This window comes from Stegastes partitus, unplaced genomic scaffold (assembly GCF_000690725.1).
Source record: "Stegastes partitus isolate 25-593 unplaced genomic scaffold, Stegastes_partitus-1.0.2 Scaffold303, whole genome shotgun sequence".
Taxonomy (NCBI): Eukaryota; Metazoa; Chordata; class Actinopteri; family Pomacentridae; genus Stegastes; species Stegastes partitus.
Genome location: NW_007578034.1, coordinates 508,352 through 533,753, shown reverse-complemented (window position 1 = coordinate 533,753; position 25,402 = coordinate 508,352). Strand labels below are relative to the sequence as shown.

Sequence of the window (25,402 nt, the reverse complement as noted above, 5' to 3'; positions counted from 1 at the left end):
TATATATATATATATATATTATAGGGACGCAGACACAATGTGTCAGAATGTATTGAGCTTGGCATTTAACATCAACTCATCTTCCTTAGACGACAATAATTCAAACAGCAGATAGAGATATCATTTCAAAATGAATGGCAATAGAAAAATCAATAGAAATCACAGCATTCTAATGTTATTAAATGTATCTTCTTCTTTTCAAAGTTCCTAAAGGGCTCAGGTACTTGCATTAAAAATACAAATAAAGAAAAGAATATGAATGTGTCAGTGATGCAGGTTTGTCTTTGAATTGCACAAGCCACTGAAAAAAAGAAATCTACTCCCTGCTGAAACCAACCCAGGCCTTGCTGTACTTACTCAGTTAAAAAACAACTAAAGACATCAATTATCTTTAAATGCACAAAAAAAAATTTGCATACAACAAGGAATTTGCATAAATTCAGTGAAACATTTATTTTGATAAGGCAGAGCTGTATGTGCCTAGAACATTCTGACACAGTAGATTTCCTCTATAAAGCGAGATAAGATGAAGTTCGCTCTCTCCATTTTGAGAGCCCTTCAGCTGGTCGCCATTCGGCAAATGATTTCATGAAAGGCAGCGCTATGAAAAAGTGTGCTTTTAAGTTGACGGTGACGTGTTCAAAAAGGCACGATGTGGCCCATTTTGGGTTTGAAGCTGACCTATTTTTACACTGCGCAGTTTGTCACGAAGGGGTGCAAATTAAATGTTGGGTTAGGGTGATGGGTGAGAGGAACTTCAGCTCCACTGCATGAGGGGAAAACATTTGATGTAAACAACAAAAGCATGGTACATGTGGAGGATTATGATAGGATTACAGTAGTAATAATCTGAGATTAAGAATAGCAGGCTAGTGTTAGAAGGTGCCAGCAACTAGAAATCGGTCTGTGGAATGCGTTCCCAACAAATATCTCTGAGGAAAGCCAAGGAGATGCATGCCAAACGGCAGACATAAACTGCTGTGATGGAATACTGTACAGAAAATTATACTGTATATATTGTGCATAGGTAACAGGAGATGCTCTTTACAAGAATCTGGCTCCTTTTATAGCAAATCTATTCAATAAGATCCCTCGAGATCTAATTGAGTCAAAGGAAATACGTGGATGCTGCAGATGGGATGACATTATTGTATTTTCCCTCCATCTTAATGAAACCTGATTCTCCAGAGAGGCTTAGACAACCTTTTTTTTATAGCAGCCCCTAAAGCTAAATGGTAATGCATGTTGTATACGGGCTTGTCTGCACGTATAGCAAAATAGTATGCATTATCACAACATGCATACAAACCACTTTCAGGCACTGTTTAATAGAGCACACTCTGCTCTGCTGCCAGGTTGCCTTGAAATTGCTATGGATACAAGGATTAAGTCGGATTTCATAAATGGGATGTTTCTTAACACTCGCTATGAATAATATTTTAGGATTGTGCAGCTGCTGGAGCAATAATGAAGGGTCTGATAATTAGTCCAGCCCCACTCCTGCCTCTCTGCTATGGCAAACAGTACTTGACAACGGCCCCCCTACCTTTCCCCCATGTGTAGAGGCCTCGCCCTGCAAGTCCAGCACAACAAAGAAAGATAGGCTCCCCCTCCCCCAGGGAGACAACGGCCCAGCAGAAAGGGGAATATGACCTATGACCCAGGGGAAAAGCAAGACAGGAGACGGCAACAAAAACTACATTTTAACCATCTCACTTTGACTGGGGGAGATTTATGGACTTTTCTGCAATGCCAGGTTATAAACAGCTTGGAAATAATCTTATTTATTCTCCTAATCTAATAAAAAAAAGCCTAATTTAGAGTCCTGGGAAAATATGGAAACAGGAGCAACATGAGTAAGCTTGATGGTAATGACCTGGATACTATATTTAAACATTTTAAATGGCTCTCTAATTGGGATCATTAGATCCCTAACTCTTCCACAGACTAATCTGCCTTCCCAATGAGGCTCTGATTCTACTAATAGGCCATTTTCTCTTTAAAGGTTGCAGAATGTCTGTCATTATGAGAATATAATAGTGATGCCACAGCAGATGAAAGCTCGTCATCTACAAATAGGTCAGTAAACTCTCTATAGAGCCCCACGTGTGGTCCCTATAGGGACATTACAGTAATTTTACAGGGCAGAGGAGCTGAGCAGCGGGCAGCATGGTTAGACTTTTGTTGACGAGGCCACGCCTCTGGTTTGCTGCAGCTCGGTGTGCAGTGTGACAGCGGCTTCCCTGAATTTATTTCACTCGGGCGACGAGAGAGAGAAACCAAGAGGAAGGAATAAAGGCGGATACCGGTGCCCTCTCTCCCTCTCTCTCATGCAGTTTTGAAGAAGACGCCCCCTCCCTGCTGCACCTGCTCCGCTTCGTCTTCTCGCCGTCTCGCAGGAGTTGAGCCTCTTGCGAGTGAGCGGACGTCGCTTCTCATTGTTGTTTTGAGCATGACTTCGTCGTACGACCTGGATTTCCACCCTCTCACCGAAAGTCGGTTAATGACTTCGAGCGACACACTGTAAGTAATCCAACTATCGATTTGTGTTGCGTTCCCGTCTCGCCTCGCCGGTAACGTACGCGTTTGCGGGTGTTTTCGAAGAGGCGAGGCAGTTGAGTTGGGGAGTTAGCTAACGTTAGCTTAACTGGCATGCTAACGTTGCTAATCGTACGAGCGGCGACGGTATGTACAGCCGGAGTTAAAGTTGTTGTCGTAACTTGGACATTAAAGGGCGTAACCACAACTAATTCGGGTTCATTTAATGCAACTCTACACCAAACTACGGCAGCTTCCGAGCTAAGTCGTAGAAGTCGAAGTGAAAACGCAGTTTGCTAGCGTCGGTATTCGACACTGGGCGCGCTACAATAGTCAAGTGACATGTGCTTCCTGGAGATCATACGCCCGGGTAATAGTTAATAAACACAGTAAAAGCACAGGCTAGTTTGAAAAAAAGGCCTCCAGTCGTGTGTATTTGTTAGCTAGAAAAATACAGTCACTTCCTCCTGGTCGCTCTTTGGGTAGTTCGTTGCAACCGAGCAAGTTTACGTTGAAGTGTGCTCGACCGTTTGGCTCGAACACACTTAAACTTGTTCGGTCGCAAGGAACTACCGACCATTTAACAGCCACTATAATCGGTTTAAAGTGAAACACGGCCAGCAGAGTTGACTGTGTGAAGTTCGCTTAAAGTTTTTTGTCGATAAATGCCGTTGCCAACTTATTATCGATGTGTTTTCGGTGTCGTAGGCCAAAGCTCACTAACGTAACCTTGTTTGTAGGCAGCACACGGGCTATCAGCTCGGCTCGCCTGGCGCACTCCCAGTCCCTCCCTGCGCCTCTGCTAGCACGGTTAGCCGCAGCGCACAGACAGCGGTTCCCCCCTCCGTCCATGTTGGATGTAGAGTGCTTACTTAACGGCAGAAAACACGTGGTTTGCTACATTATTGAGCCATTAATGGAAATCTTGTGACAGGGCATGTAAACAAGCGGGGGGAAAGACATTCAGCAAGCACAGAGAGGTCTATATATATATATATATATATATAAAACTGCTGTCCTGTCGACGCAACGGCAGCTAATCCTGTTTGACAAAAACATTTCTAAAACCCCTGCCTGCTTTTACAAGACTGTTTAAAATTTAAATGCCGTTTCAGGAGTACTCTCTCCATTTTGCAGCAAACTGGGCACGGTATTTGGATTTCATGGTCTTGCACTCAAGGATAAGTCACGATCACATATTTATTTTTAGGGGTATTTTTTTAAAATTGCTTTTGCCATTAAGCTATGGCTGCAAGGCAAGTTCTTGATCAGTTATCCTTAATTTTGCAAAATGGAAAAAATACTTCAAATTGAATAATAAAACGTTTTCAATTAAAAGAGCTAAATATACAGGAGTGCCAGCTTTCAGATGTCTTTTTCTTAAGTGTAACACTAATTAGCATACCTTTTACATTTGATGGTGTAAGGTTAACGGAACACGAAATTTAGAGATGGAAACTTATGAAGTGCCCTAACTTTTAGTGCATTAAACTTGATTAATTGAGGGGGGGTGGCCAATTAATTGGCTTTGAAAACCATTTTTTGTTGCCCTGCCTTTTATTTAAACCCTAAGCTTGTGTAAATTTATAGGGCCTAAATGTCATGAATGGTTAGATTTTTTTCAAATAATATGTTTTTCTTTTGATTCATATATTTTTGAAGAATATCTTGTTTGTGGGACTTGGAGACAATATGGTGGTGATTACATCTTGACCGAGGTGTATTTGATTGATTTATCCCACTGATAGTTGACAGTGAGAGTGACTAGTGGGGCTTAAGAATGATCCTTTGGCAGCCAATGCAGCCATAGTGCTATGTCAGTAAGCTAAGCGTCACCGTGATCCCTTTTGTTGTGGCTGGGGAGCTGTTGATCTGTGTGAAGTGTAGGATCTTGGCACTGGGTCGGGGGGCTGCTCAGGCCAGCTGTTCTCTCTCTCTACTTTGTGAACGTGGTGGTGCTGGTGGTGGGTGAGTGCCATGCAGCCAGATGTTGAAGGCTAAGAGAAGGAGGGCTCTGATCCGGCTGTCACCTGTTTCTGTGCTCCTAGCTTGGTGCAGCAATAATTGCAAGACTGGCTGCCCAGAAAAGACATGCACAGCCTTGAAACACTTGTAATCATGTCCTGTATCTCCAGTGTGGGGCGGTGTGATCGAAGGTTGACCAAATTCTTCTGCAAACAAAAGATATTGACAGACAACGTTGCATAAAAGTAGACGCATGCACTATGTCTATTAAACTGTCAGTTTGGCTTTTACGCTCACAAAGTTAACACTACAGGTATGCTTAAGCAACGAAATAGACTGTAGGTTTTCTAAGCGTATGTGTTCAAGACTATGCACTGTTCTGGCCAGTATTCTGGTCATGAAGTCAATGTCTGAAGTCTACATGGAGTGGAATCAGCTGTTGGTTTGGAAAAAAGCCCCGCTTGAGTGGACAAGTCAAGTGTTGCAGTAACGGATTGGGCTAAGGGGACATGACAACAAGAGAATCTTTTTTTGGGGGGGGACGGATTCCTTTGTGGAATAGAAACCATCTGTGATCTATTAAAAATCACTGACTTTGTGGTGCATAGTTCAACACATTTATTGTCAGCCATTTTATGAGTGACTATTATTAGTGGAAATTGTGCATTATATAAAGACCTAAAAAATGTCCCCCCGAAAAGTCTGTTGCATGTGCAATATTTTCTGCTATCAGTCCCACAATAATGTCTGTAGTACGGGGAGTAAGAATGAAAGACTGTACAGCCATAGCATATTGTGCAGGATTTGTACACATACACTGAAAGCCGAAAAAGGGAGTTTCGTAATAATTAAAGATGTTCTGTTTCCTACCACAGGTTAGGGTAATGGATGACTGAGCATGTCAGTGCAGCAAGCACTTTCAGTCAAAGTAATCAAGTGCAATTGCTGCTTTTAGTCAACGGTTTGTCTCTTCATTTGAGATGCATTGGTGATGCCAAGCTCCACCTGAAGATTTAAATTCATGCTCAATCTGACTCTGACACAGGTGTGAGCAGAGTTTATTTAGTTGGATGTTTGAGTCGTCGTTTGCACAAGCTTTTCTTTCGCAACGTCATCCATAACCGCCAGGGACACTTGGTGTGATTATGTAGCTAATGGGGCGGGCCTTGTCATCAGATGCCGGCCGTCTGTTAACACGCAGCCCATTCAGAGGCTGATTGAACATGTCTGTCTTCATCAGGGGAAATGCAACAATGAAATCAGGCCATTTTGAGCTGAATTGGAGTTAATGCCTGAAGGAAAATATCTTAATAATTTCTCATCAGAACCACAATGTGCTGATTAGGTCGACCACTTGGTATGGAGATCGAATAACAAACAGTCCTGTTTCTGCTTTCTGGCCTGAAGCGACATCTATTCTTTTTGGTCATTTATTTTGTCAAACCCTGTGTCAAAGAGATTCTGGCTCAAAGGCCCTACAGCAGTCCTCCTTTAAATCCTGCTTCTGTTTTCTGTATGGGGCCAGCTTTTAAGTTGCAACTTCAAGCTTGTCATGAAGATATTTTTATTCCAAGCTTGTGAAACCTTATTCAACTTGTCAAAGAATATTCTGCGTCTTTTTGTCGTAGTAGAGAAAATAGATAGAGCTAGAAGAGAGAGCCTTTATGTTCTACTTGACAGCTGTCAGAGATATTACCAAGGCATTAAAGGCATTCTGTGTCTCGTTGAATCAGCTTATAAGGCCATTGGTTTCCTGAAAGAAAAAACAACTCATGATTTTTTGAGGGTATTACTAGCAAACAGCTGTTTCAGTTGACTGATTTCCCCCCCGCCCCCTTTTCTCTCAAGCATTATGTGTGTTCATGTGAACCTTGACTTTTTTTTTTATTTATCCCCAATAAAGCATTACAGTGTGCACTGCCAAAGCAGCCCAAGGCAAAGGACCAAGTTTTATCTATATTACTCCAAACAGGAAGCGACTCATAATTATTTGTAACGTGACCCTAACAAGACTTATTTGATCAATATTTTAATTAACGCAATGTTGTCAAGTTTAGTTGGCATTCAAAGCAACATATAACATTAATGAGTAACTAGGAATTATAACATTTTATTTGTAGCTGGTAAATTTATTTATTTTTTTTAACCGCCAACAATAGAGAGCAGTGAGATTGCTTTCCATCAGCAGTGGTGAAAAACTGTACAATATCATGTGACATGTGTTGTTGCTGTGACCCCCGGTGGTTTAGGGATGAGTAATGTCCAAACACACAACGCTGAGCTTTCAGAATCATGTGCATAACCAGGCAAATTGGCTTGCTTTCTATTATGGGCACAGCAGAGGTGTCGCTGGCATACTTGCGCGGTCAGAGCTCACCAACAGGACAGACACATGGTCGAGATAAATCACCTGTTTTTATGGGTGGTGCAGCAGTAAGCATGCAACTGTCATGGCTCTGGCTTTGGATGACTCGTCAGCTGCTGCAGGGCGTCTTGAAGTGCGATGAGCTGCCACATCGCAGGGCTGTTTGTGGAAGCTCAGCAAAAGACTTTGTCACTTCTGTCTGGGAGCACTCTGGCAGGTGGTGTAGAGAGCAGAGCTGGGCAGTATTGACAAAATCAATTATAGTGTTTTTGTGTCTTGACCTTTATCAATAATGTGGCAACATTTTATGTGCGTCTGTGCTTTTATATGATGTTTAATCAAGAGCGTGGGTGAACGATATCAGTGAATGACAAAGCAGTGTATGTAGATATGATGGTTCAACAGATAATGGCGTTTGCTGTTAATCAGCTGTATCAAACAAATAATTCTAACAAAAAGCTATACCTGTAATTCAGCCTTTAGGTTTAATAAATCCAAACTGATGGTTCACTCAAATAATAAAAACAAGTTCTCATTTACCTTTTACAGGTTGCACTGGTTAAATATGCTTTTCAGATACAAGGATCTTGAGATTTCAGGTGTTACCTGCAATACAATAAGTGTGATTGAAACACTCAAGTTGTGACGCTCAATTTTTATGTTTTTAAAGAAAAAAAAGCATTTTAAAAGCACTGACAGTGATGTGTTTCTCTGGCCTCACTGAAGTCACAGTAAATTGTGTCGTTAAAAACGCATTTCTACTGAAGAAACACTGTGAAAACTGTTGTGTAATGTGTATGCCTGCATCTTGATGTTGGCATAACAGTGCTGCATTGACATAATATGGAACTTGAACAGCTTGGCAGTATTGAAAGATAATATTTTTCATCAGCAGAGGCCATTTAAAACTGATGTACAACCGATTCTTGTAGACAGCACTCACCATTGTTGTGTGAAGCTAGCATGCACAACTATAGTTAATTATTTCCCAAATTGGCAAAGTATTTCGTTCTCAGCAGTCTGTGTTTTTCAACTTGAAATGCTCCAAAAGCTGATATAGTTTCTAGCATTTAAAAAAAACAAAACAAAACTGCCTGTTCCTCTTTTTTTCTTCCATTTCATCTGCAGTGGTCAATTCACGTTTTAGTGCGGCAGTGCTTTGCTGTCCGTGCACTTATCCACCATTTAATATTGCTCTATTATATAGAGCCATCTTAAGGCACACAGTTTCACTCAGTGTTTTTTTTTTTTTTTTACTGAATGTGTGGCAGTTTATTATGTGATACAACAGCGTAAATATAGTATATATATATTCAAAATATGATGGAGGATAGTATGTGTTATGGCAGTCGGTTGGATCTTAACCAGTCTCTTAAACTGATGAGATTATGAGCAGCTGCAGAGGCTTCGGGAGTTAAATGAATGTAAAGGAGACACTGTCAAAGGGAGTCTTCATGTTTTTGAATGCTCTGACACAAATCCAGTTTTTCAAGTGAGGTTTGCGCTTTCTACAGTGAGATCTGATCAAAGGGCCCTCAGCAAAATGGCGTCAGAGTGCCATTGGCAAAACTGGATAAATGGTGTCACACACCAGCGCTGTGGCCTTAGCAGACGTAGCCTTCGATGTGTTCCAAAGCATCTCTCTGACTTGGCCCATTGTGCTGCAGAGGAACGGTGAATAGTGTTCTCCAGCATGGGGGAACAATATGTGATTGTTCCCCTGCTGTGGTGAAGAAGCTGTAGGTTACTCTCTGTACCATCGCCAAAGCGCCTGAGGAGGAGATGCACCGCAAAATCTCTGCCTGCTAACCAGCGAATCTTGGAGGTTTAGAGCTCCGCAGTGCTGTTTTTGTGTAGCTGTTACAAGCTGGTGGGAGGGGGCACTCACCCCTTTTTGGAGGAGAGAGGCTTTTGTTTCACTACAGCTCTTTTTCTGTTTATATGTCATCATTCGAATGTATTGAAAGCCTCCAGAGGGGAAAAAAACAGTTCGTAGCGAGGTGTGGAGTTGGATTTCAGAAGAACGAGAACTGAAGTGTGATTTGTTAGCATGTCATTCAAGTCCCTCAAGGAGTTTGGTGTTTCTGCAGAACGGCTGGGCTCAATTTGTAAGAGATGGATGGCTCGTGTCCAAAGGTCTGTGTGTAAAATTGTTTTTCATTTATATATTTATATTTATTTTGTTTCTTTCTTTTATAATGTTTTTTAAAAAGAATTTTGGGTCCGTGTGTGTCTCCATACCATCGTCTCCAATTTTTTGGTTGTACTCGTGTTCCTTGGGCCTTCTTCATCCTCTGTAGTATATATTACTGTGTGTATTGATAGTGTTGTTTTACATTTAACATGATTTCTCTGCTTCAACACACATGAATAGCTGTTGCTCCAGCCTCATTCCTAGTTTCCAGCGCCTCTGCCCCTGTCAGGAAATGTTTGTGCGGTTGATTTTGTGTGTAAGTGAGACAAAGGTGCTGTAGTCGTAGGTACACTGGTGGGTATTGATTCTCTGTCCCTAAGGCTTGCTCAAAGGAAACTGGCACGATTTAGCATTGCACTCATCTCCACCATTACTGTACTACCCCAGACCGCCCTGAATGTTGTCTGCAATTCAGAGTTGTTTGTCTATTATTGTAAACAATATATATGTATACATGTTCAAATGTCACGCTGCTAAACAATTTCATTTGGTAGGAATTCTGAAATGGATATAACGCTATTAAAACATATTGAATTTTTCTGCTAATGTAAAACAGATTATTGTAGCCCATCTAGTAATACTCAATGTAGCTTGATCTCAGTATATTTTGGTTATTGGATTCACACATATCATACCATTGAGTCTTTTGAAAACCTCACTGAATAATCAAAATAATCAATAAAAATGGACATCAAATATTGACAAGATTAGATTTTCAAAAGGATCATATGGAGCTGAATTTATCTTTATTTATTAATTGTCTTCTGTAGTTATTAAAATGCCATTCTTGTTACTTAAAGATATACTGCTAAAATCCAAAGTATTGTTTCTTGGTTTAGTGTTCACTACCCAGCTGATTTAGAAGGACTATGAAACTGGTTTTCATTCAAACAATTTGCAACAGTATGTTCCTGGCATCAAATTTGACACTGAGACATAAACAATCTGATTTGTGGAAGCGTGTGGTTAACAGTATTTGTGCGTTAAAAGATGACTGTTTAAAAAAACCTAACCAGATATTTCAGAAATGTGAATTATGAGGACATGATTTTTTGTAAAGCAAATCCATGTGTTTTAGTAGGTACTTTCTAAGCAAAAAGTGAATTATCCAAGAGCATTTGTGCATCCCTTTTTGCAACCTGTACAATGCTGTTGTGTTTACTACCAAATAACCCTGACTTCTGCCTTGGGGTAGAACTGGTTTTGTCTGTTTTTCTGTGTGAACTAAATTAAATGAACTCAATAACACACTGTGGATTTTTTACCCTCTGATAGACCTATGTCACTTAACATACTTTTATTTATTTTTTTTCCTGGCTGATCTGGCTGAATTAGCCATTCCAGCAGTATTGTGCCCATTATCTAAAATGGATGAAATGAAATAAAAACTCAAGGCTTCCTGTGTGACTCAAGGTTTGCATTAGATTTTATTATCAGCTTGGAGAAAATGTATGCACCAACACACGCATGAGATGAAACACTTCTCTGTAAGCTTTAAAAAAACTGTAGCAGCCCTGCTACTTTGTGAAAGTTATTCTAAACAAACAAGTATTAAATTTTAGCATATTAGTTGTGGTTTTCTGAAGCTCCACATGGAACCAAACGTTTGCCAGCAAAAGTGTTGGAACACCCCAAGTGCCAGAATTCTAACCCTTATTGAGGATGTTGGTCCACGTCCAGTGAACTTGACGTGCAAACAATCACACATCAGAACTTAAGAAATTCAGTTTGTTAGACCATAGTTTACTAATTACAGATTTTCTTCTTGTTTCTCTTAGCAACGGCAGCAAGATGAACGGGTCGTTGGAGCATTTGGACCAGCCGGACCCAGACTCCATCAAGATGTTTGTGGGACAGATCCCACGCTCCTGGTCAGAAACAGAACTAAAAGAGCTTTTTGAGCCCTTTGGAGCTGTGCACCAGATCAACATCCTCCGTGATCGCACCCAAAATCCTCCTCAAAGCAAAGGTACGATCAGGGCACGAAACCACGTTTTGCCAAATTTCTTCTGTCATCCTACAGCAGTCCAGGAACATTAGGGTTTAAATATAGATGATTAGTTAGCCAATTAATAAAAAATACACCGATTTTACACTTAATAAATTATTACGTTGTACAGTTTTGTACAGAGTCAATGATTTATTTCATTAATTAATTATTGCTTCATTTAAAACATAAATTCATTATTGCACATTTAAACAAATTAATAGTTCTAGCCACAAAAGATTGGCACAGATCAGTAGGTTTCCTTCCAAAGTGGCCACAAGCTTAGAGGAGCTTTTAATATGGCCGCTGGTTTGTACCTGTATTTGCTTAAGTTATAGTGGTCAAGCACAATACACAAAACCCTCTTATTGCCACATCATCTACATCACATTTCAGCACAGTCCCCTTAGGCAATGCACAGCATTGCTTGTCTGCACACGCAGTGCAGCTGTGTTTGTGCTTACAGATGAGATGATTCAGTGGTCTTTTGTTTCAGGGTTAACACCTTTTTCATAACCCTGTATTATAAAAATGTCTTTTTTTCTCTTTACTTTGCCATGCTGGGTTAAAAGCAACATTGTATGAAGGAAGTGTTACTCAACTGCAATTTTCCATTAAGACATCCATCGATGCGCTCACCTTAGAAATGGTGCTCGAGTTGAGCGATTCAGTTTAGGCTGCAATTAGAGGAGACGGTGAAGTGGAAGCCTGCTGTCTGCAGAGAGCTGCAAAGTGCCACTGGAAGTGCTCAGTCTCCCGTAACTAACTGCAGGTGAATAAAGTAACGTCAGTCTCCCTGATGTAACTATCCTGGGTCATTCAAATTTCAATTCCCTTGATGGGTGGATGACTCACAATGGCTAAAGGCACTAATCCACTCCTGGGTTTTAATGTAGTGGGACTATGTTTGATGCTGGACTTATGTCTAAATGGAACCTTTTTTGTGCTACCAGTCGTCTCACAGACCTGACACCCCAAGCCGATGTAGCTCTCTTGAGGTGTTTGGCCATTATTGAAAGTCTCTGGTCAACCATTGCTTGTAGGTTTTAAAGTGTGTCTAGCAGCATTGGTGCTACTCGCCTGTTATCAGCTGCTGTTCCACTGATTGAGTCTGTGAAATCGTTAGTGAATCGTTACACAAGACCGTCTTCGTGAGAGTGCTGCCTGACTGGCTGTTTTGCTTGATGAATAAGTGATTTTTACCCATTTGACACAATTTATCGTTATTTTTTGCCTTTAACAAGCAAAAGACAGGCTAACGATGCCATGGCAACAATTATCCTATTTAGGAGAAAGAAATCTTGCCTTTCTAGGGCATCAAGTATTCATTTCTGTCTCCTTTTCAAGCATCGACTCAAACATCAGTTGCACAGCAGCAATTTACAGAGAATAAATGACTCAGTTTATTGTCCTGTACAATAATTGTTTTTAACCAGTATTAGTAAGCAGTGTAATTTACCTTGCCCTTGTAGTTATTCTGTTTGGAAAAATACAAGCTCAGTTTGTGATTTAGATTTATTAACTATTTGGTCATATGTATTCTTTAGTGTGTCAAGACTAAAATGCAGCACTCCCTCTCACCAAAACAGTACTTGTGTTCACATGATCAGGCTTTTTAACAAATACGAACACATGTAACATCACCAAATAATCCTGAGTATCTTCAGAGGTGTACCAGAAATTCCCCAGGGTGCTTATTATGCTGTGTGTGTGTGCGTGTGCGTGAGTGTGTGTGTATAAATATACACCCAGCACTGTGCAGTTCATTTGGAAGGCTGAAGAGTTCAAAGCCCCCTTTTTTAACAGAGCCCCTCCCTTGCTCTATGTGGAGTGTCAGCTGTGATGGCCTATTGACATGTTAATGCAATGTTAATGTATTCTAATAGATAATCGGGCCTGATCACAGCAGTCTTTGGCTCACTCAGCCTGTGTGAGTTGAATTTGTTTCAGCGACACCCAACACTTTGACTGTTTTCCTCCTTTCCCAGTAGCCATACTGCTACTGGGAGCAGTTGCTGCAGTTTTATAAAACCTCGATAGCCTGATGATATGTGGCTTTTGTTTATTTGCATGGCACACAATACACCCTGCACCCCGTTCTTATGTCATCAGTCTTGCCTTTTGTTTGATTTGTTTGTTGAAATTGCAGTAATCCCCCTTCCATTTTGGTTGTTTACTTTGCCACTGATCTATTGAGGAGCCATCAGATTTGCAGTAGTTTTTTAGGTCACGTCTACTGCAGGTCATGAAAAAATCATCTGATGACTATCACGCCTCTCTGGATGGTTTATTTAGCTCCAGTAAATCAGAGACCGGGCTAAGCAGCAGAGAAAGAGAGAGCTCAGCTGGTTGTGAGAGAGAAGAGTGCAGCTTGATGCATATTAGAGTTCAACAGCCCTCCCCGCGGCCTGGGAGCTCCAGTAACAGCATAATACACACTATGTAGGTCAGAGACGCTGCAGTGCTCCACTTCCCCAACCCAGTGAAACTGACAGGCTGGAACGCCACTGGCGGTCTGCTGGGACGGAAGGATGAGAGGCTTTTTTTTCCTCCCTGCTCTTCTTTTCTTCATCCCCCTCCCCCACCATCTCTCTCCTCCCATGGTTCCTCTTCCTTTGCTCTCACTCCTGCTCCCTCTTGTCTCTTTGTGTCGTTTTCATGCCTCCTGTATGTATATATGCATGTATGTTTGGGATTAGAGTCTTATGTAATGCAGCACTACTCTGTCTAATGTGTTGGTCCTGTGCCCTGGCTTGCCCAGGCTGTGCAGACCTGCTGACTGTGCATCAGTCCCTCCTGACAGCTATCTCACCCTGTGGTCATCTCTGTGGCCATGTCACAGCCCTCAACAATCTCATTATTCCTGTGTCCTCGCTGCAAGCTCCTACATGGTCTTTGTGCAGCATCTAACTGTCGGTGCTAAGAATATCCTGTCACATGTTTCTAACATGTGATATATGGAGAACATACTTCAGCCCATTTACCATCATTGTTGTTCTGCAAAAGTCATGGTTTTACATTTACTGTTTCTATGCGCTGTGTTTTAATGCTGGTTTTTGTCTCATTCCCCCCTCCCATTGTTTGTCCCTGTTTTTCATTCTGCAGGATGCTGTTTTGTAACTTTTTATACAAGAAAAGCTGCACTGGAGGCCCAGAATGCACTGCACAACATAAAGACCTTAAGTGGGGTGAGTAAGCGCAGCATGGGCTGCTTTTAGCTGCTTGAGCCCCTCTACATCCCCGGTGCAGGCTGTGAGCAGTATTCTGGCCGATAATGAGCTCTCGGTTCACTGAACGCCTGTCTGGCCAGAGAAATATCTCAGCCCCCACTATCACTAACACCACACTGAGGACTGCCCTGAACCTCAACACAATGACTTGATAAACTGACCCAACGCACACACATACAGGTATCAGGTAAAGTGCGCTTGACCGGGCAGCAGGTTATTCACTGAGGCACAGGACCCGATCGCCACAAAGTGGAACAAATTATTAATGCTTGTCTTCATGAATCATTGATGCACATCTACATTTTTATTTCCCAAAGTTAGAGGTATAAAAGGAGGCAAGTTGAAGTCTTTTTAACAATGAAGCTTGGTGAGACTGAGTGTGGTCTCTTAATTCTTCACCTGATTTATCTAGTGAGATTAAAGTGCAGCCAACTGGAATAAGTGCAATGGCTTGTTAAACCTCTACAATTCTGTATTGCCTGTACATCGTTCTAAATTACTCTTTCCAATCAATTAAATCTATACCAAACAACTCCAGCTGTCGATTAAATCAGTAGCCCAGTCTATTGGAAAAGCAGTCACTGTCAGTGAGGTTACAGGTAAATATTGAACCGAGTTGATAAATGAGTCTAGCGGGCTGAGTATAATGTCCTAGCTCTCTTCACTGGAAGACTATCAATCAGCCAGACATTTCAAATAAAGTGTGGTCTAACAGCTCAGCTCTCAAATCCCAGTCCCAGGTCCTACTGTTACTGGCATTGACTGCAGGTGACTGAATTTGGTTTGCGTGACAGTGGAAAAGCTTGCTTCCCTGTTTCTGTTTTCTCTCCCTTCTGTGCCTCCCTCTTCTTGGTCAGTGACGCTAGCCAGTCCCCATACTGAGCAGGCCATCTGTCTACTTCTCTTTAGTGCTTGTCAAAAACAAACCCACCACTTTTCATAAGTACAATCTGCTCGGGCATCTCATGACTAGATTTATTTCTTCTCTTTCACGTCACATGGCATGTAAATGTGCGATAGATGAATTCATTTGAAGTTCTCTGACTCTCCTTGGACAAAAGTGTTCATTAAATGGCATGAAATGACACATCCTACAGCAGTTCTTCTGCCTCTTTCTCACATAACAAGATTGAGAATGAGCGACATGTTCAGAGATGTTATGCTGACTGAAATGGGATTTTTCACAGCTGCGATCTACCACACCTTGTTCTATGTGTATGTGATTCAATGGTGTAAAGGGAGTATTACGTCAAAAACTAAAGCTTACCACTGAAGTAGGTTGCTTGTCAACCATCTCTCTCTAAAATCGATCTTAAGAAGATGAGGGATGTTGACAGGAAGAATTGATAAGTTCAATCACAAGTCTACACTACAGTGAGAAGTGAAATTGGATACCGGAGAATTTGATCCCTTCCAGCAGCTCATAGACACTTCCTTCTGACTCTCGCAGTGGTAAGGGATGATGGTCTTGGAGTGAGCGATGAAACAAGAAACAGGGAGAAATGCTTAAAGATTGGAGGATGAGTGTGACTATATAAAACCCCTGTGATGAGAGATAACGAGGCCAAGCACCTTCATGGTTTATAATGGTGGCAGATGCTGTTTTAACCATTTCTATACCTCCTTTTCCCCCCCAGATGCATCATCCTATCCAGATGAAACCCGCTGACAGTGAGAAAACAAGTGGTAAGTGGTTTTATTTGAAATGTATGGTGATTGTCAAAGTATAGGAAGATACAGAAACTGTCTGTTTAGGAAAAAAAAAACTTTGAAGTGAAAGATTTAGCCAGGACAACTGGTGTGAGAGACTTTAAAAGAAAGCATGGGCAAACAAGTGTGTCTATTTAATTCCAAAAATAAGGCCTGAGAAGGGCTTAATTCAGAGAATTTGCAGCAATACACAATTTCTATAGTGTGATGGTTTAGGAGGATTAAGGGCTTTAAAAGGCACTAAAGGGAGAAGAGTAGAGCAGGTACAGAGAGGATCTGGAGAGTAGCACAAATGGGTGATATATTTATATGTCTAGAGAAGTAGACGCTGAGGAAAACAAAGCTGCAAGTTGCAGAGATTTGTACAAGAGGCTGGCACTTTGAGTGAGAGGCAGAAAATGTGGCAGCATGACAAGGAGAGAGCTTGAACAAAAAAAAGGAGAGGTGCAAGATTTAGCGCCTGATGTAACTGCTGCTTTCATAGCTCCATAATTGTTTGGGTTTAACTGAATAGCTGTTCTCTTTTCATCCTTCTGCAGCGGTAGAAGACAGAAAACTCTTTGTCGGAATGGTTTCAAAGAAATACGGCGAGAACGAGGTCAGAATGATGTTCTCGTCTTTCGGACAGATCGAAGAGTGCCGAATTCTCCGAGGACCAGATGGTCAGAGCAGAGGTAGGTGTGCTTTCAGCATAGACGCAGTGTTCTAAGCCTCACAACCGCCACCTTCAGCATAGCAGAGTACATATTCTCATCAAGTATTTATGCAGGCCCCTCCCTACTTCTTCATTTCAACCCCTCCACCCCCAAATCAAGTGCTATTCACCTCCAGTGGCACCCTTTCCATCCCCATGGTCTATCCTCCCATCACTGTGACACTCAGCCTCCACATCTCACAGTGAAGGGCCACTGCACTTGCTGTCCGGCACAATGGCCCGTCGCCTTGGCAACCGCTGGCTGCTGGTGTTCGTAGGCTCAGCTGGCAGGCGGCTCGGCTCAGCTCAGCTCCTCCTTTACCGCCTCCTTCATCACACTCTACAAAGGCTGGAATTAGCCTGTCGTCGCATCTCCTACATAGCTCTCTGCTGCACAAAGCCTCAGATAGCAGGCAGCGTGAGGCTCTAGCGTTGATGTGTATATATGATTAAACCCCACAGCAGAAACAGTCGGTCATGAATTTCTGCACTTTCTCTAGCAAAGGAACGCAATGGTAACTACAATTGGGCTTTATTAGCCTTTGATGTTTGCTGGCCTTACATATTATTGCGGATCAAAGCCTTTCAATGTGTATTTATGTGTGCATTTTATGTGTATATAATCACGTTGACTGTCTCACCATGACACCACATAGTCAAGCCTCTCTGGGTGGCAATTTAATCCGTTGATCACTGTGCTCATGTGACATGTGTTACCGTTCTCCTTGTTGTGTTCTTTCTCCATGTGCTAACCAGTGAGGGTGGTTCTGTGTGCTTGGGAGTTGCCATTCTCTGTACTGTAATGTCTTTTTTGGGGGTTCATAACGAGTTGTCCAAACCTTTTGTCTTGTTTTGTTTCTTCTTGTCCCTCCCTCCCTCCTCCCCCCTCTCCTATTGTTCCCCCCCTACAGGCTGTGCGTTTGTCACATTTGCTACCAGGGCAATGGCACAGAATGCAATCAAAACCATGCATCACTCTCAAACTATGGAGGTACTGTACCCCTTAGCACCTATTTCTCATTTCCCCCTTTCCCCCCCTCATACATTTTGCTGCCCCCTTGTGTTGGAAAGATGAAGAACCTGTCCAAGCAGATGGCGTCGATTCATCACAGAGCATGAGTCATTTCCAAAACCACTCTTGCTAATTACAAAATTACATTGTCGTCTGCAAAATAATTGAATTAAACTTGAAACACTGGTTCTAACACAGCGGCTGAATTCAGAGCTAACAGGGCACAACAAGAATTACATCTCTTATTTTGGACAGAACTAAATGCACCTTATATATTGATTCTGATGATATCATAGAGGCTAGCCATTAGTTAGCAGCTATCATTCTGTGTTATGCACCACATGGCGAAGAGCCCACTACATCAGATATAGGTTATAATAAAATTTACCTTGAGTGGAGCAGCCACCATATTAAATTTCTTCAAAAACTGGGTCTGTGTTCTCATATAGCCAATGGAGTCTTTGTGGAAGTAGAGCAGCAGTAATTTGACAGCTAGCAGGTCAGAGGCTCCCCAGTGAAGCATCAGACCAAGTCTAATTAGGAGTCCAACCAAACATAACATTCCTCCTACCAGATTAAACGCGGGCCCCAGTGGTGGCGCCACCTATTTCCCCCCCATATCATGTCATCCCCAATCCTCAGCTGCCATGGGAGGTGCTGCTGGTGCAGAAGCCATTTTCCCTATCCAGCCTGGTCCCTGTCTGGCTCTCAACTCTCAAAATACTTTTGCACCGCATGCCTCGTCCATGCGTCTGTCTGAACAATATGTGACTGTCTGTTTGCGACATTCTGTGTATTGTAATGCATTTTTCTTGACGTCTGCTGACATATCCTTGTTTGAATGTCTGTTTTTTAAATGTTGTGTCCATCTGTTGTCTGCTTATCTGTGGACTCAGTTCAGCTCTTCAGAGTGCTAAAATGATTCACCGTCTGCAGCGTTGTCCTGTGCCCCTTTTTGGAATGTGGCCTGGCTCAGCTATGCATGGCAGATGTCCTCTGTGTGTTAGCTTTGATATGAATGCAACAGGCATACAACTGTCTAGAGGCATAGATGAATCCCCCCCTCCTTTTTAAAATTCCTTGCAACGACTGTGTCCTTGCATTGGTAAATAAACAGTTGATTCTTCCGTGTGCTTTTGAACCAGTCTAACGTCCCTTACCTCTTCACTGCTTCAGGGCTGTTCCTCACCTTTGGTGGTGAAGTTTGCCGACACACAGAGAGATAAGGAGCAGCGGCGCCTGCAGCAGCAGCTAGTGCAGCAAATTCAGCAGCTCAACAGCGCCTCCACCTGGGGAAACCTTGCTGGGCTGGGGACCCTCACACCGCAGTACCTGGCTGTAAGTGTTACTTTAATACACAACCCCACATAAGCTGCATTAATACTCATGTGTTAAAACATGGCACTGTTCTAGCCTTTTCAAAATGGGTTTATACTTAGCTTTCTGTTGACTAAATGGAGCACACAAAATCCTATTATTAAAGAAACAAAACTATCTGACAATGTAAAGGAATACATATCGTTCAGAACATTAGATGCATAATAAAAATGTGATGTTTATAATAATCTCATTTTTGTAGATGTTAGCAGAAAGGTGTTTTAAAGAATTAATCTTCATTTTTGAGTTTGTATCTTGTGGTAGTGAACTGGTTGTTCACATTGTGAGGTGTTTTAGGTTAATCTATGAACAAGACCACGCAGTCTCTGCTTAAACTAAAAAAGAATAGAAAAACATGAGAAAGGCAAAATCTTATTTTTTTTAGGGATATGCTGTGTTCTGCTGAATTATGTTCACGTGGTCATGTTTTGTTTTCTTGCTGTTGGTTAAACAGTGGCAACAATGACAGCCTTATAGGCCTCAGCTCTTTTGACTAATTGTTGCAATTTTACATAATTAAAAACATTGCAAAGTGCAGATGAATAAAATGTTGTGTAATTTGGAAGACCTGAACTATAAACTGATTGTCTTGGCTCAGAGTAGAAACATCTTCCCACTCAGTTTGTGATCTGGCTACAGGACACTGTCATGTGACTCGCATGCGCCCTCTCTAATTTGGAGCCAAAGAACATGTGACTTAGACACGAACAGCAGAGCTGTTTTGTGTTTCTGGCAAGGAAACAAGACACAGACAGTTGCATGCATGGGCAAAAACTGAAAATGTAGGATTTTTCATGGTAATATTTTCTTCACAAACACTGTCAAAATGCAGAAATTTATTGTAAATCTTGCCCCAGAGTTGTTGCTGCACCTAAGACTAATGGTTTAAATGAATTGGTTACCTTCCCACACACTTGGAATATTACACAAATGCCAGCTTATTGTGTTGGAAAAAATGACAATGTCCTTTAAAGCCTAAGTGAATTAGTGTGTACCTGATTCAATTTTTCAATTCAACCTTTCTTTCTGTGTTCCCCACAGTTGCTCCAGCAGGCCACATCTACCAGTAACCAAGGCAGTTTCAATGGTATTCAGAGGCTAGGAGGTGAGTTCAACCTTGTCATGGTGTGTAAATGAACAAGCTACACTTTTCATGTCACCAACCCTGTGATTCTACGCCCACTTGGTTTTAAGTACCTTAAATCACATTACTCCTTCAGATCAGTGGCACATTAATAATCAGTGCTGCTATTCTAGGTCATTGCAGGCTGCTTGAAGACAAACAGCACATCACTGTAAAATTTAAAGGCAATATGAGTAAAGGCATTTCATGTGTAAAGCAACAAACGACATGCAACATACTGCTAAATAACCCACGAAGCAGTTTGAAACTACAATTTACGTTTTACTGGAATTCCTTTTTGTACCAAAAAGACAAAAGTATTACAGACTTATGAAGGCAATCACAGATTATGTTCTGATGATGCACTGGATGATAACTCGACCAATGAGAGTGAATGTAAAACACCAAGACTGATGGCAAAAATGTTGCAAATCCCAGCTGTTCAGTTGAAAAGAGGCAGAGTGAATGTTTGTTTCAAATTGATGGCACATCTCACGTTAAGCATTAAAGATGGAATGCTTACTTTTGCATTCTGGAGAAGTTAATTCCCTCTAAGACTTTATGGAAAGATATTTGCGGGCAAGAAAATTAGTATACATTGACAGTGATTTCTTTGATCATCACTTCTGTGTCTTTATACTCACAGCAGGTGTGAATCCACTTCAGCTGCAGAACCTGGCCACATTAGCTGCTGCTGCCGCTGCAGCCCAGAGTTCTGGCAGCCCAACTTCCACCAACGCCCTGTCTACAAACAGTGCAGCCCTGGGAGCTCTGGCCAGTCCTGGTAATTAAACATCATCATGAGCTGAATTTTTAGTATGTGCTTGTGCTCTGTCTACAGTATTAAACACCCAGTGCCATGTAAGCCCTATGGCAGTATCTTGGTCATTTTGTTCCAGTTGGACAACACATTTATGGATGTGTTTTGACTTTGTCTGGTTGTAATTTGCTCAGTTCAGCTTGTGTGGTATCTTTTTTTTACCTTCATGTATAACATTTTAATCTAAAGTCTAAATAAAACTCCTCACCATAGAGCTATATATGTCCGCAGTCAGTCATTCTGCAGCTCTTCTCCTCTTGTGCAAACCTCCCTCATCTGCTATTTGCCTAACGGCCCTCAGCCATTCCTCATTTATTTTATGGGAGTTAATCACCCACATATAAAATTTTATGAGTGCCCCCATTTCCCTTTAATCTGTGTAAATATACATAGGCTCCATCTGTCTGAGTTTAGCATATGGCTGTTTTGGTAATGACCTCGCATCATTACGAGACAGATTTTTAACTGTCCCCTTGCTACTGTGTCATCCTCTCATAACCATAACCATTTCTGGCAAAGATGCCAGACGTGAAGAGCAGTATGAGGTGTTTGAGCATATGTTCTTTTTGTTGTGTCTTTCAACCGCAGGGTCATCAGCAGGGTCCAGTGCCGGTGCTGCCATGAACACCTTGGCATCTCTGGGCACTCTGCAGGGTCTCACTGGGACCTCTGTGGGCCTCAACAACCTTAACGCTCTCACCAGCAGCGTCAGTGGTGAGTGTCTCCTATCTAATAGCTGAATAAAATCTATGAAGAAATTTGCTTGACTGGTAGCAGCTGAACCTTATCCTCAATGCTGCATTAAGCATCTGTGACCACTCCAGAGTAGAAAGGCTTTAAAAGCTTACTGTTTGTGTGTTTTGGTTTGCTTGACTGGCAAGCTCAACTGTCAATAATGTGTTAAGCATATGCACAAAGGCCACTTTATTAAGTATTAAATAAATACAATAAGGGAAATCTTTGCAGAAAAAAAAAATTTACTAAAGGGCTATTTGTAAAAGTTTATTTTATTTATTTTTTTAATTAGCACCTTAAAATAAAGTTGTAAAATGTTTGGGTCATTAGTAGGGATGCACGATATATCTGCAACCACATCGGCATCGGCCGATATTAGAGTTTTTTCAATATATCGATATCGGTCCGATGAACAAGTTTAGCTGATGTGAAAAACTGATGATTGTCTAACATTAGCGCCTTCGTCTCTACATTTGCTATTGCTGCTATTTGACAGATGTTTTTACTTAAAGGGTCCTGGACTTGAACGTTAAATATGTTTAACTTTTGTAACGTAATAAAGAAGACTATGTGGTCTGATGTGCTATGGGCTTCTTTTGAATAGTTTTCACGTTCTCGTAGTGCTTACTTACACAAATTTTTCAATGTGAACAAAAACTGAATATCGACTTCAGTTGTCAGCGATATACGAAATCTTAATATCGGTATCGGCCAGAAATTTCAATATTGTGCATCACTAGTCGTGTGTGTCAGAACAGTTTGTTTTGTATTACAGGTATGGGGGCCATGAATGGCGGCCTAGGAGCCTCCATGGCCAACGGGTCAGCAGCCAGCTCCATGGATGCTCTGACCCAGGCCTACTCAGGGATGCAGCAGTACACCGCCTCCGCCCTGCCCTCCCTCTACAGCCAGTCTCTCCTGCAGCAGAGCATTGCTGGCAGCCAGAAGGAAGGTTAGCAGATCCTCAGCACGCAGCAACACTTTTGCATCACATCTTTACATTTGTGATGGATGCAATTTCAAGAACGCATTTCGTCAAGTGTTTCCCAATTGCTACTGCCCTGTTGATGATAAAAACGTATGTGCATCTAGACTTAAAGCTAACTTGAGTTTCTGATTTTCTTCCCAAATGGAGTAGGGCCAGAGGGCGCCAACCTGTTCATCTACCACCTGCCCCAAGAGTTTGGGGACCAGGATCTTCTGCAGATGTTCATGCCTTTTGGAAATGTGGTCTCTGCCAAAGTCTTCATTGACAAACAGACCAATCTGAGCAAGTGCTTTGGTAAGTGTTTAGACACGGCTGGCTTCTAAAAGCCTCTTAATAGTAATTAATATACCATGCCAGTCTAGTTCACGACGTGCAGTATATTAGGTTTCCTTATTGCCATTTGTACATTTCTGGATTTTTACCAGCCTCCATTTTGAATACAGCTGAGCTAATATTGATCCAGTGCAAAAAAGAGCCAGGAACTAGTTTCTTTTCTCTGCAGCGTTGTTTCACATGCATGTGTCTATATTAGGTGTTGCAGCACTGGGTACACAAGACCTGTGTCATCACAAATGCTTTTTGTTTTTGTATTTGCACAACAATACTTGGTTTTATCTTTTCTATACAGCTTTATTTTTTTATTATTATTTTTTTGAGAATATAAAAGGAGCACATTTATCTGGAAAAAAATGCTTTTAACAGTGAGAAAAAAACTGCTTTTTTACTTGATAAATGGCATGACCAACTTTTCAAAACAGTCAATTGATTTTATACATTTGTTAATGGTTTTTATAGCGGTGAGACTTTAGTCAAATCTGAAGTAGTATCTTAAATTCAGCTCCTTGCAACATTTTTACGCACTGAGCTCATTTTTCTGTGTAGTGTAACGCTCCACACCTCAGTTGAAGCAGTACAACTGTTGCTAGAGGCAGAGAGAACTCCAAGATGCCTTTTGTGCTGCATGACACGGTTATGCCGTTCATTTATGTCAATAAATAAAGGAAAAAACTAAATTCAATTTCAATTAAATTGTTCGTTTCACAGCAATTGACAAATCCTTGAATCAACATGTACAACGTTGTTTCCAATTGCCAGCATGTGTTAACAGTACTGAAGAAACATGCCAACAGGTTTCAGAGCTCAGAGGGTTCATGTGTGAAGGTGTTTGTGTCAGAACAGGGTGTTGGGTTGCTGTTAAATCTATGTAACATGCGCCTCCACTTGTTTGTTCGTTCTCAGGGTTCGTCAGCTATGACAATCCTGTGTCTGCACAAGCTGCCATCCAGGCCATGAACGGTTTCCAGATCGGAATGAAGAGGCTGAAGGTTCAGCTGAAGCGCTCTAAGAACGACAGCAAACCCTACTGATCCTAGCCCCGGGGCCTTCCCCCCTCCCCAGCTCTAATGCTAGCACTGCTAGGGTAAGTTCACCCTCCAGCCAAGGTCACCACAGCAGAGACTCAGTGGGGCAGGGGGAAAGGAGCCCACCACAGGAGGGAGACTCACCCTATTCCTAAAAAAAAAACAAAAAAATGGTTGCAATGATCTTTCCACATTTTGCTGTATTTCATTCCTGCAGTTTTATCATGTAATTTGAGTCTGATTAAATATTTTAATGTATATGATTATTTATGACTATCACTGGAGTCAGTGTTCGCTGGAGGTATTTTGTGTCACTGTATTTAGTGGAGAGCATCAGGTGTGTTTCCATGCCATTTCATTGCCTTCAGGTCAAGCTAGACAGGTTGACTAAGGATCAGTTGTTGTGCTGAAGGGCTGAAGCCAGGCCACACAGACCCCGAGCCCAGAGCTTCAACCTGTGTTTGGCTTTTTCGTGTAGTCTGTCTCATCTGTATCATCGTTAATGTGAAAATCTTTTGCACTCTAGATTCTTCAGTCCCCTCACCTCTCCTCTGTCTCCCCCCTCTTTATGTCTGTCCTCCTTCATTATCTAAGCCATGTTGAGCTAGGCTACCTCTCTGTATATCTATTAACAACCTCTTCCAGTCATTCTATCCATCCTCCAAGTCTCCCACAAGGGACTGGCTCTAGATGGATCTGTTTGGGTGCCAAGTATACAGTTTGTGCATGTTGGAGTCTCTGCCATATGTCCTGGTGGTGTCACTTCCTTAAATCTGTGTATTGTTTTTGTGTGTCGGGAGGGGGGGTGCGTTTACCCCTCTGTCCTTACTGTATGTGGTGACTGGCATTATTTTTGTTGTTTTTTGTGCCTCATGGCTAAACGATTCTTGTGCTGTGCCCCTAACTTTCTCTTCTCTCCTCTTTGTTCTCTCTTTCTTTCTCTCTCTCTCTCTCTCCTCTCTCCTCTCTCTTCCTTTCGTGTTTTTGTTCCTTTTTTAGAACAAATCTCCATGCCTGTTTGCTCATCATTAGCCTAGCATGTCTTCATGATGTTGAAAGCCAAGCCAAACTCCTGGCCTCATCATCCCACCATTGTCTGTGATGTCTCTCTAAGCTCGCCTGACCAATACCTGGCCACCCACTGACCTTGACCTTAGCTCAACCTGATTTTTCTGCATGTATATTCATTTTTTTCTTTGCTTTTTCTGTATAGAAATGTGACAGGTGGGAGAGAGGTCAAGCAAATCAATGTGAAAACTTACCTACGTTGAATTCGTTTAAGAGACCTGTTGTTTTTTTTTTT

The 25,402-nt window shown here is 41.7% G+C and overlaps 1 protein-coding gene across 7 annotated transcripts in view; it reads left to right on the top strand.

Moving 5' to 3' along the window:
• The window catches only part of LOC103358328 (CUGBP Elav-like family member 2), a 24,791-nt gene extending 426 nt beyond the window's left edge, over positions 1 to 24,365 (top strand). The window contains exons 1-13 of one of the 7 annotated variants that reach the window (XM_008283255.1): positions 2,201 to 2,523; positions 10,841 to 11,031; positions 14,155 to 14,237; positions 15,917 to 15,965; positions 16,529 to 16,663; positions 17,595 to 17,674; positions 18,872 to 19,033; positions 20,114 to 20,177; positions 20,845 to 20,979; positions 21,604 to 21,729; positions 22,526 to 22,702; positions 22,889 to 23,032; positions 23,978 to 24,365. In XM_008283255.1, coding sequence (XP_008281477.1) covers positions 2,453 to 2,523; positions 10,841 to 11,031; positions 14,155 to 14,237; positions 15,917 to 15,965; positions 16,529 to 16,663; positions 17,595 to 17,674; positions 18,872 to 19,033; positions 20,114 to 20,177; positions 20,845 to 20,979; positions 21,604 to 21,729; positions 22,526 to 22,702; positions 22,889 to 23,032; positions 23,978 to 24,105 — 1,545 coding nt within the window. In that variant the 5' untranslated portion in view covers positions 2,201 to 2,452 and the 3' untranslated portion in view covers positions 24,106 to 24,365. Of the gene's footprint in view, positions 1 to 2,200; positions 2,524 to 10,840; positions 11,032 to 14,154; positions 14,238 to 15,916; positions 15,966 to 16,528; positions 16,664 to 17,594; positions 17,675 to 18,871; positions 19,034 to 20,113; positions 20,178 to 20,841; positions 20,980 to 21,603; positions 21,730 to 22,525; positions 22,703 to 22,885; positions 23,033 to 23,977 lie in introns of those variants that run through there. The other 6 variants (XM_008283254.1, XM_008283253.1, XM_008283252.1 and 3 more) reach the window with 6 other exon arrangements.
• The last annotated feature ends 1,037 nt before the right edge of the window (positions 24,366 to 25,402 follow it).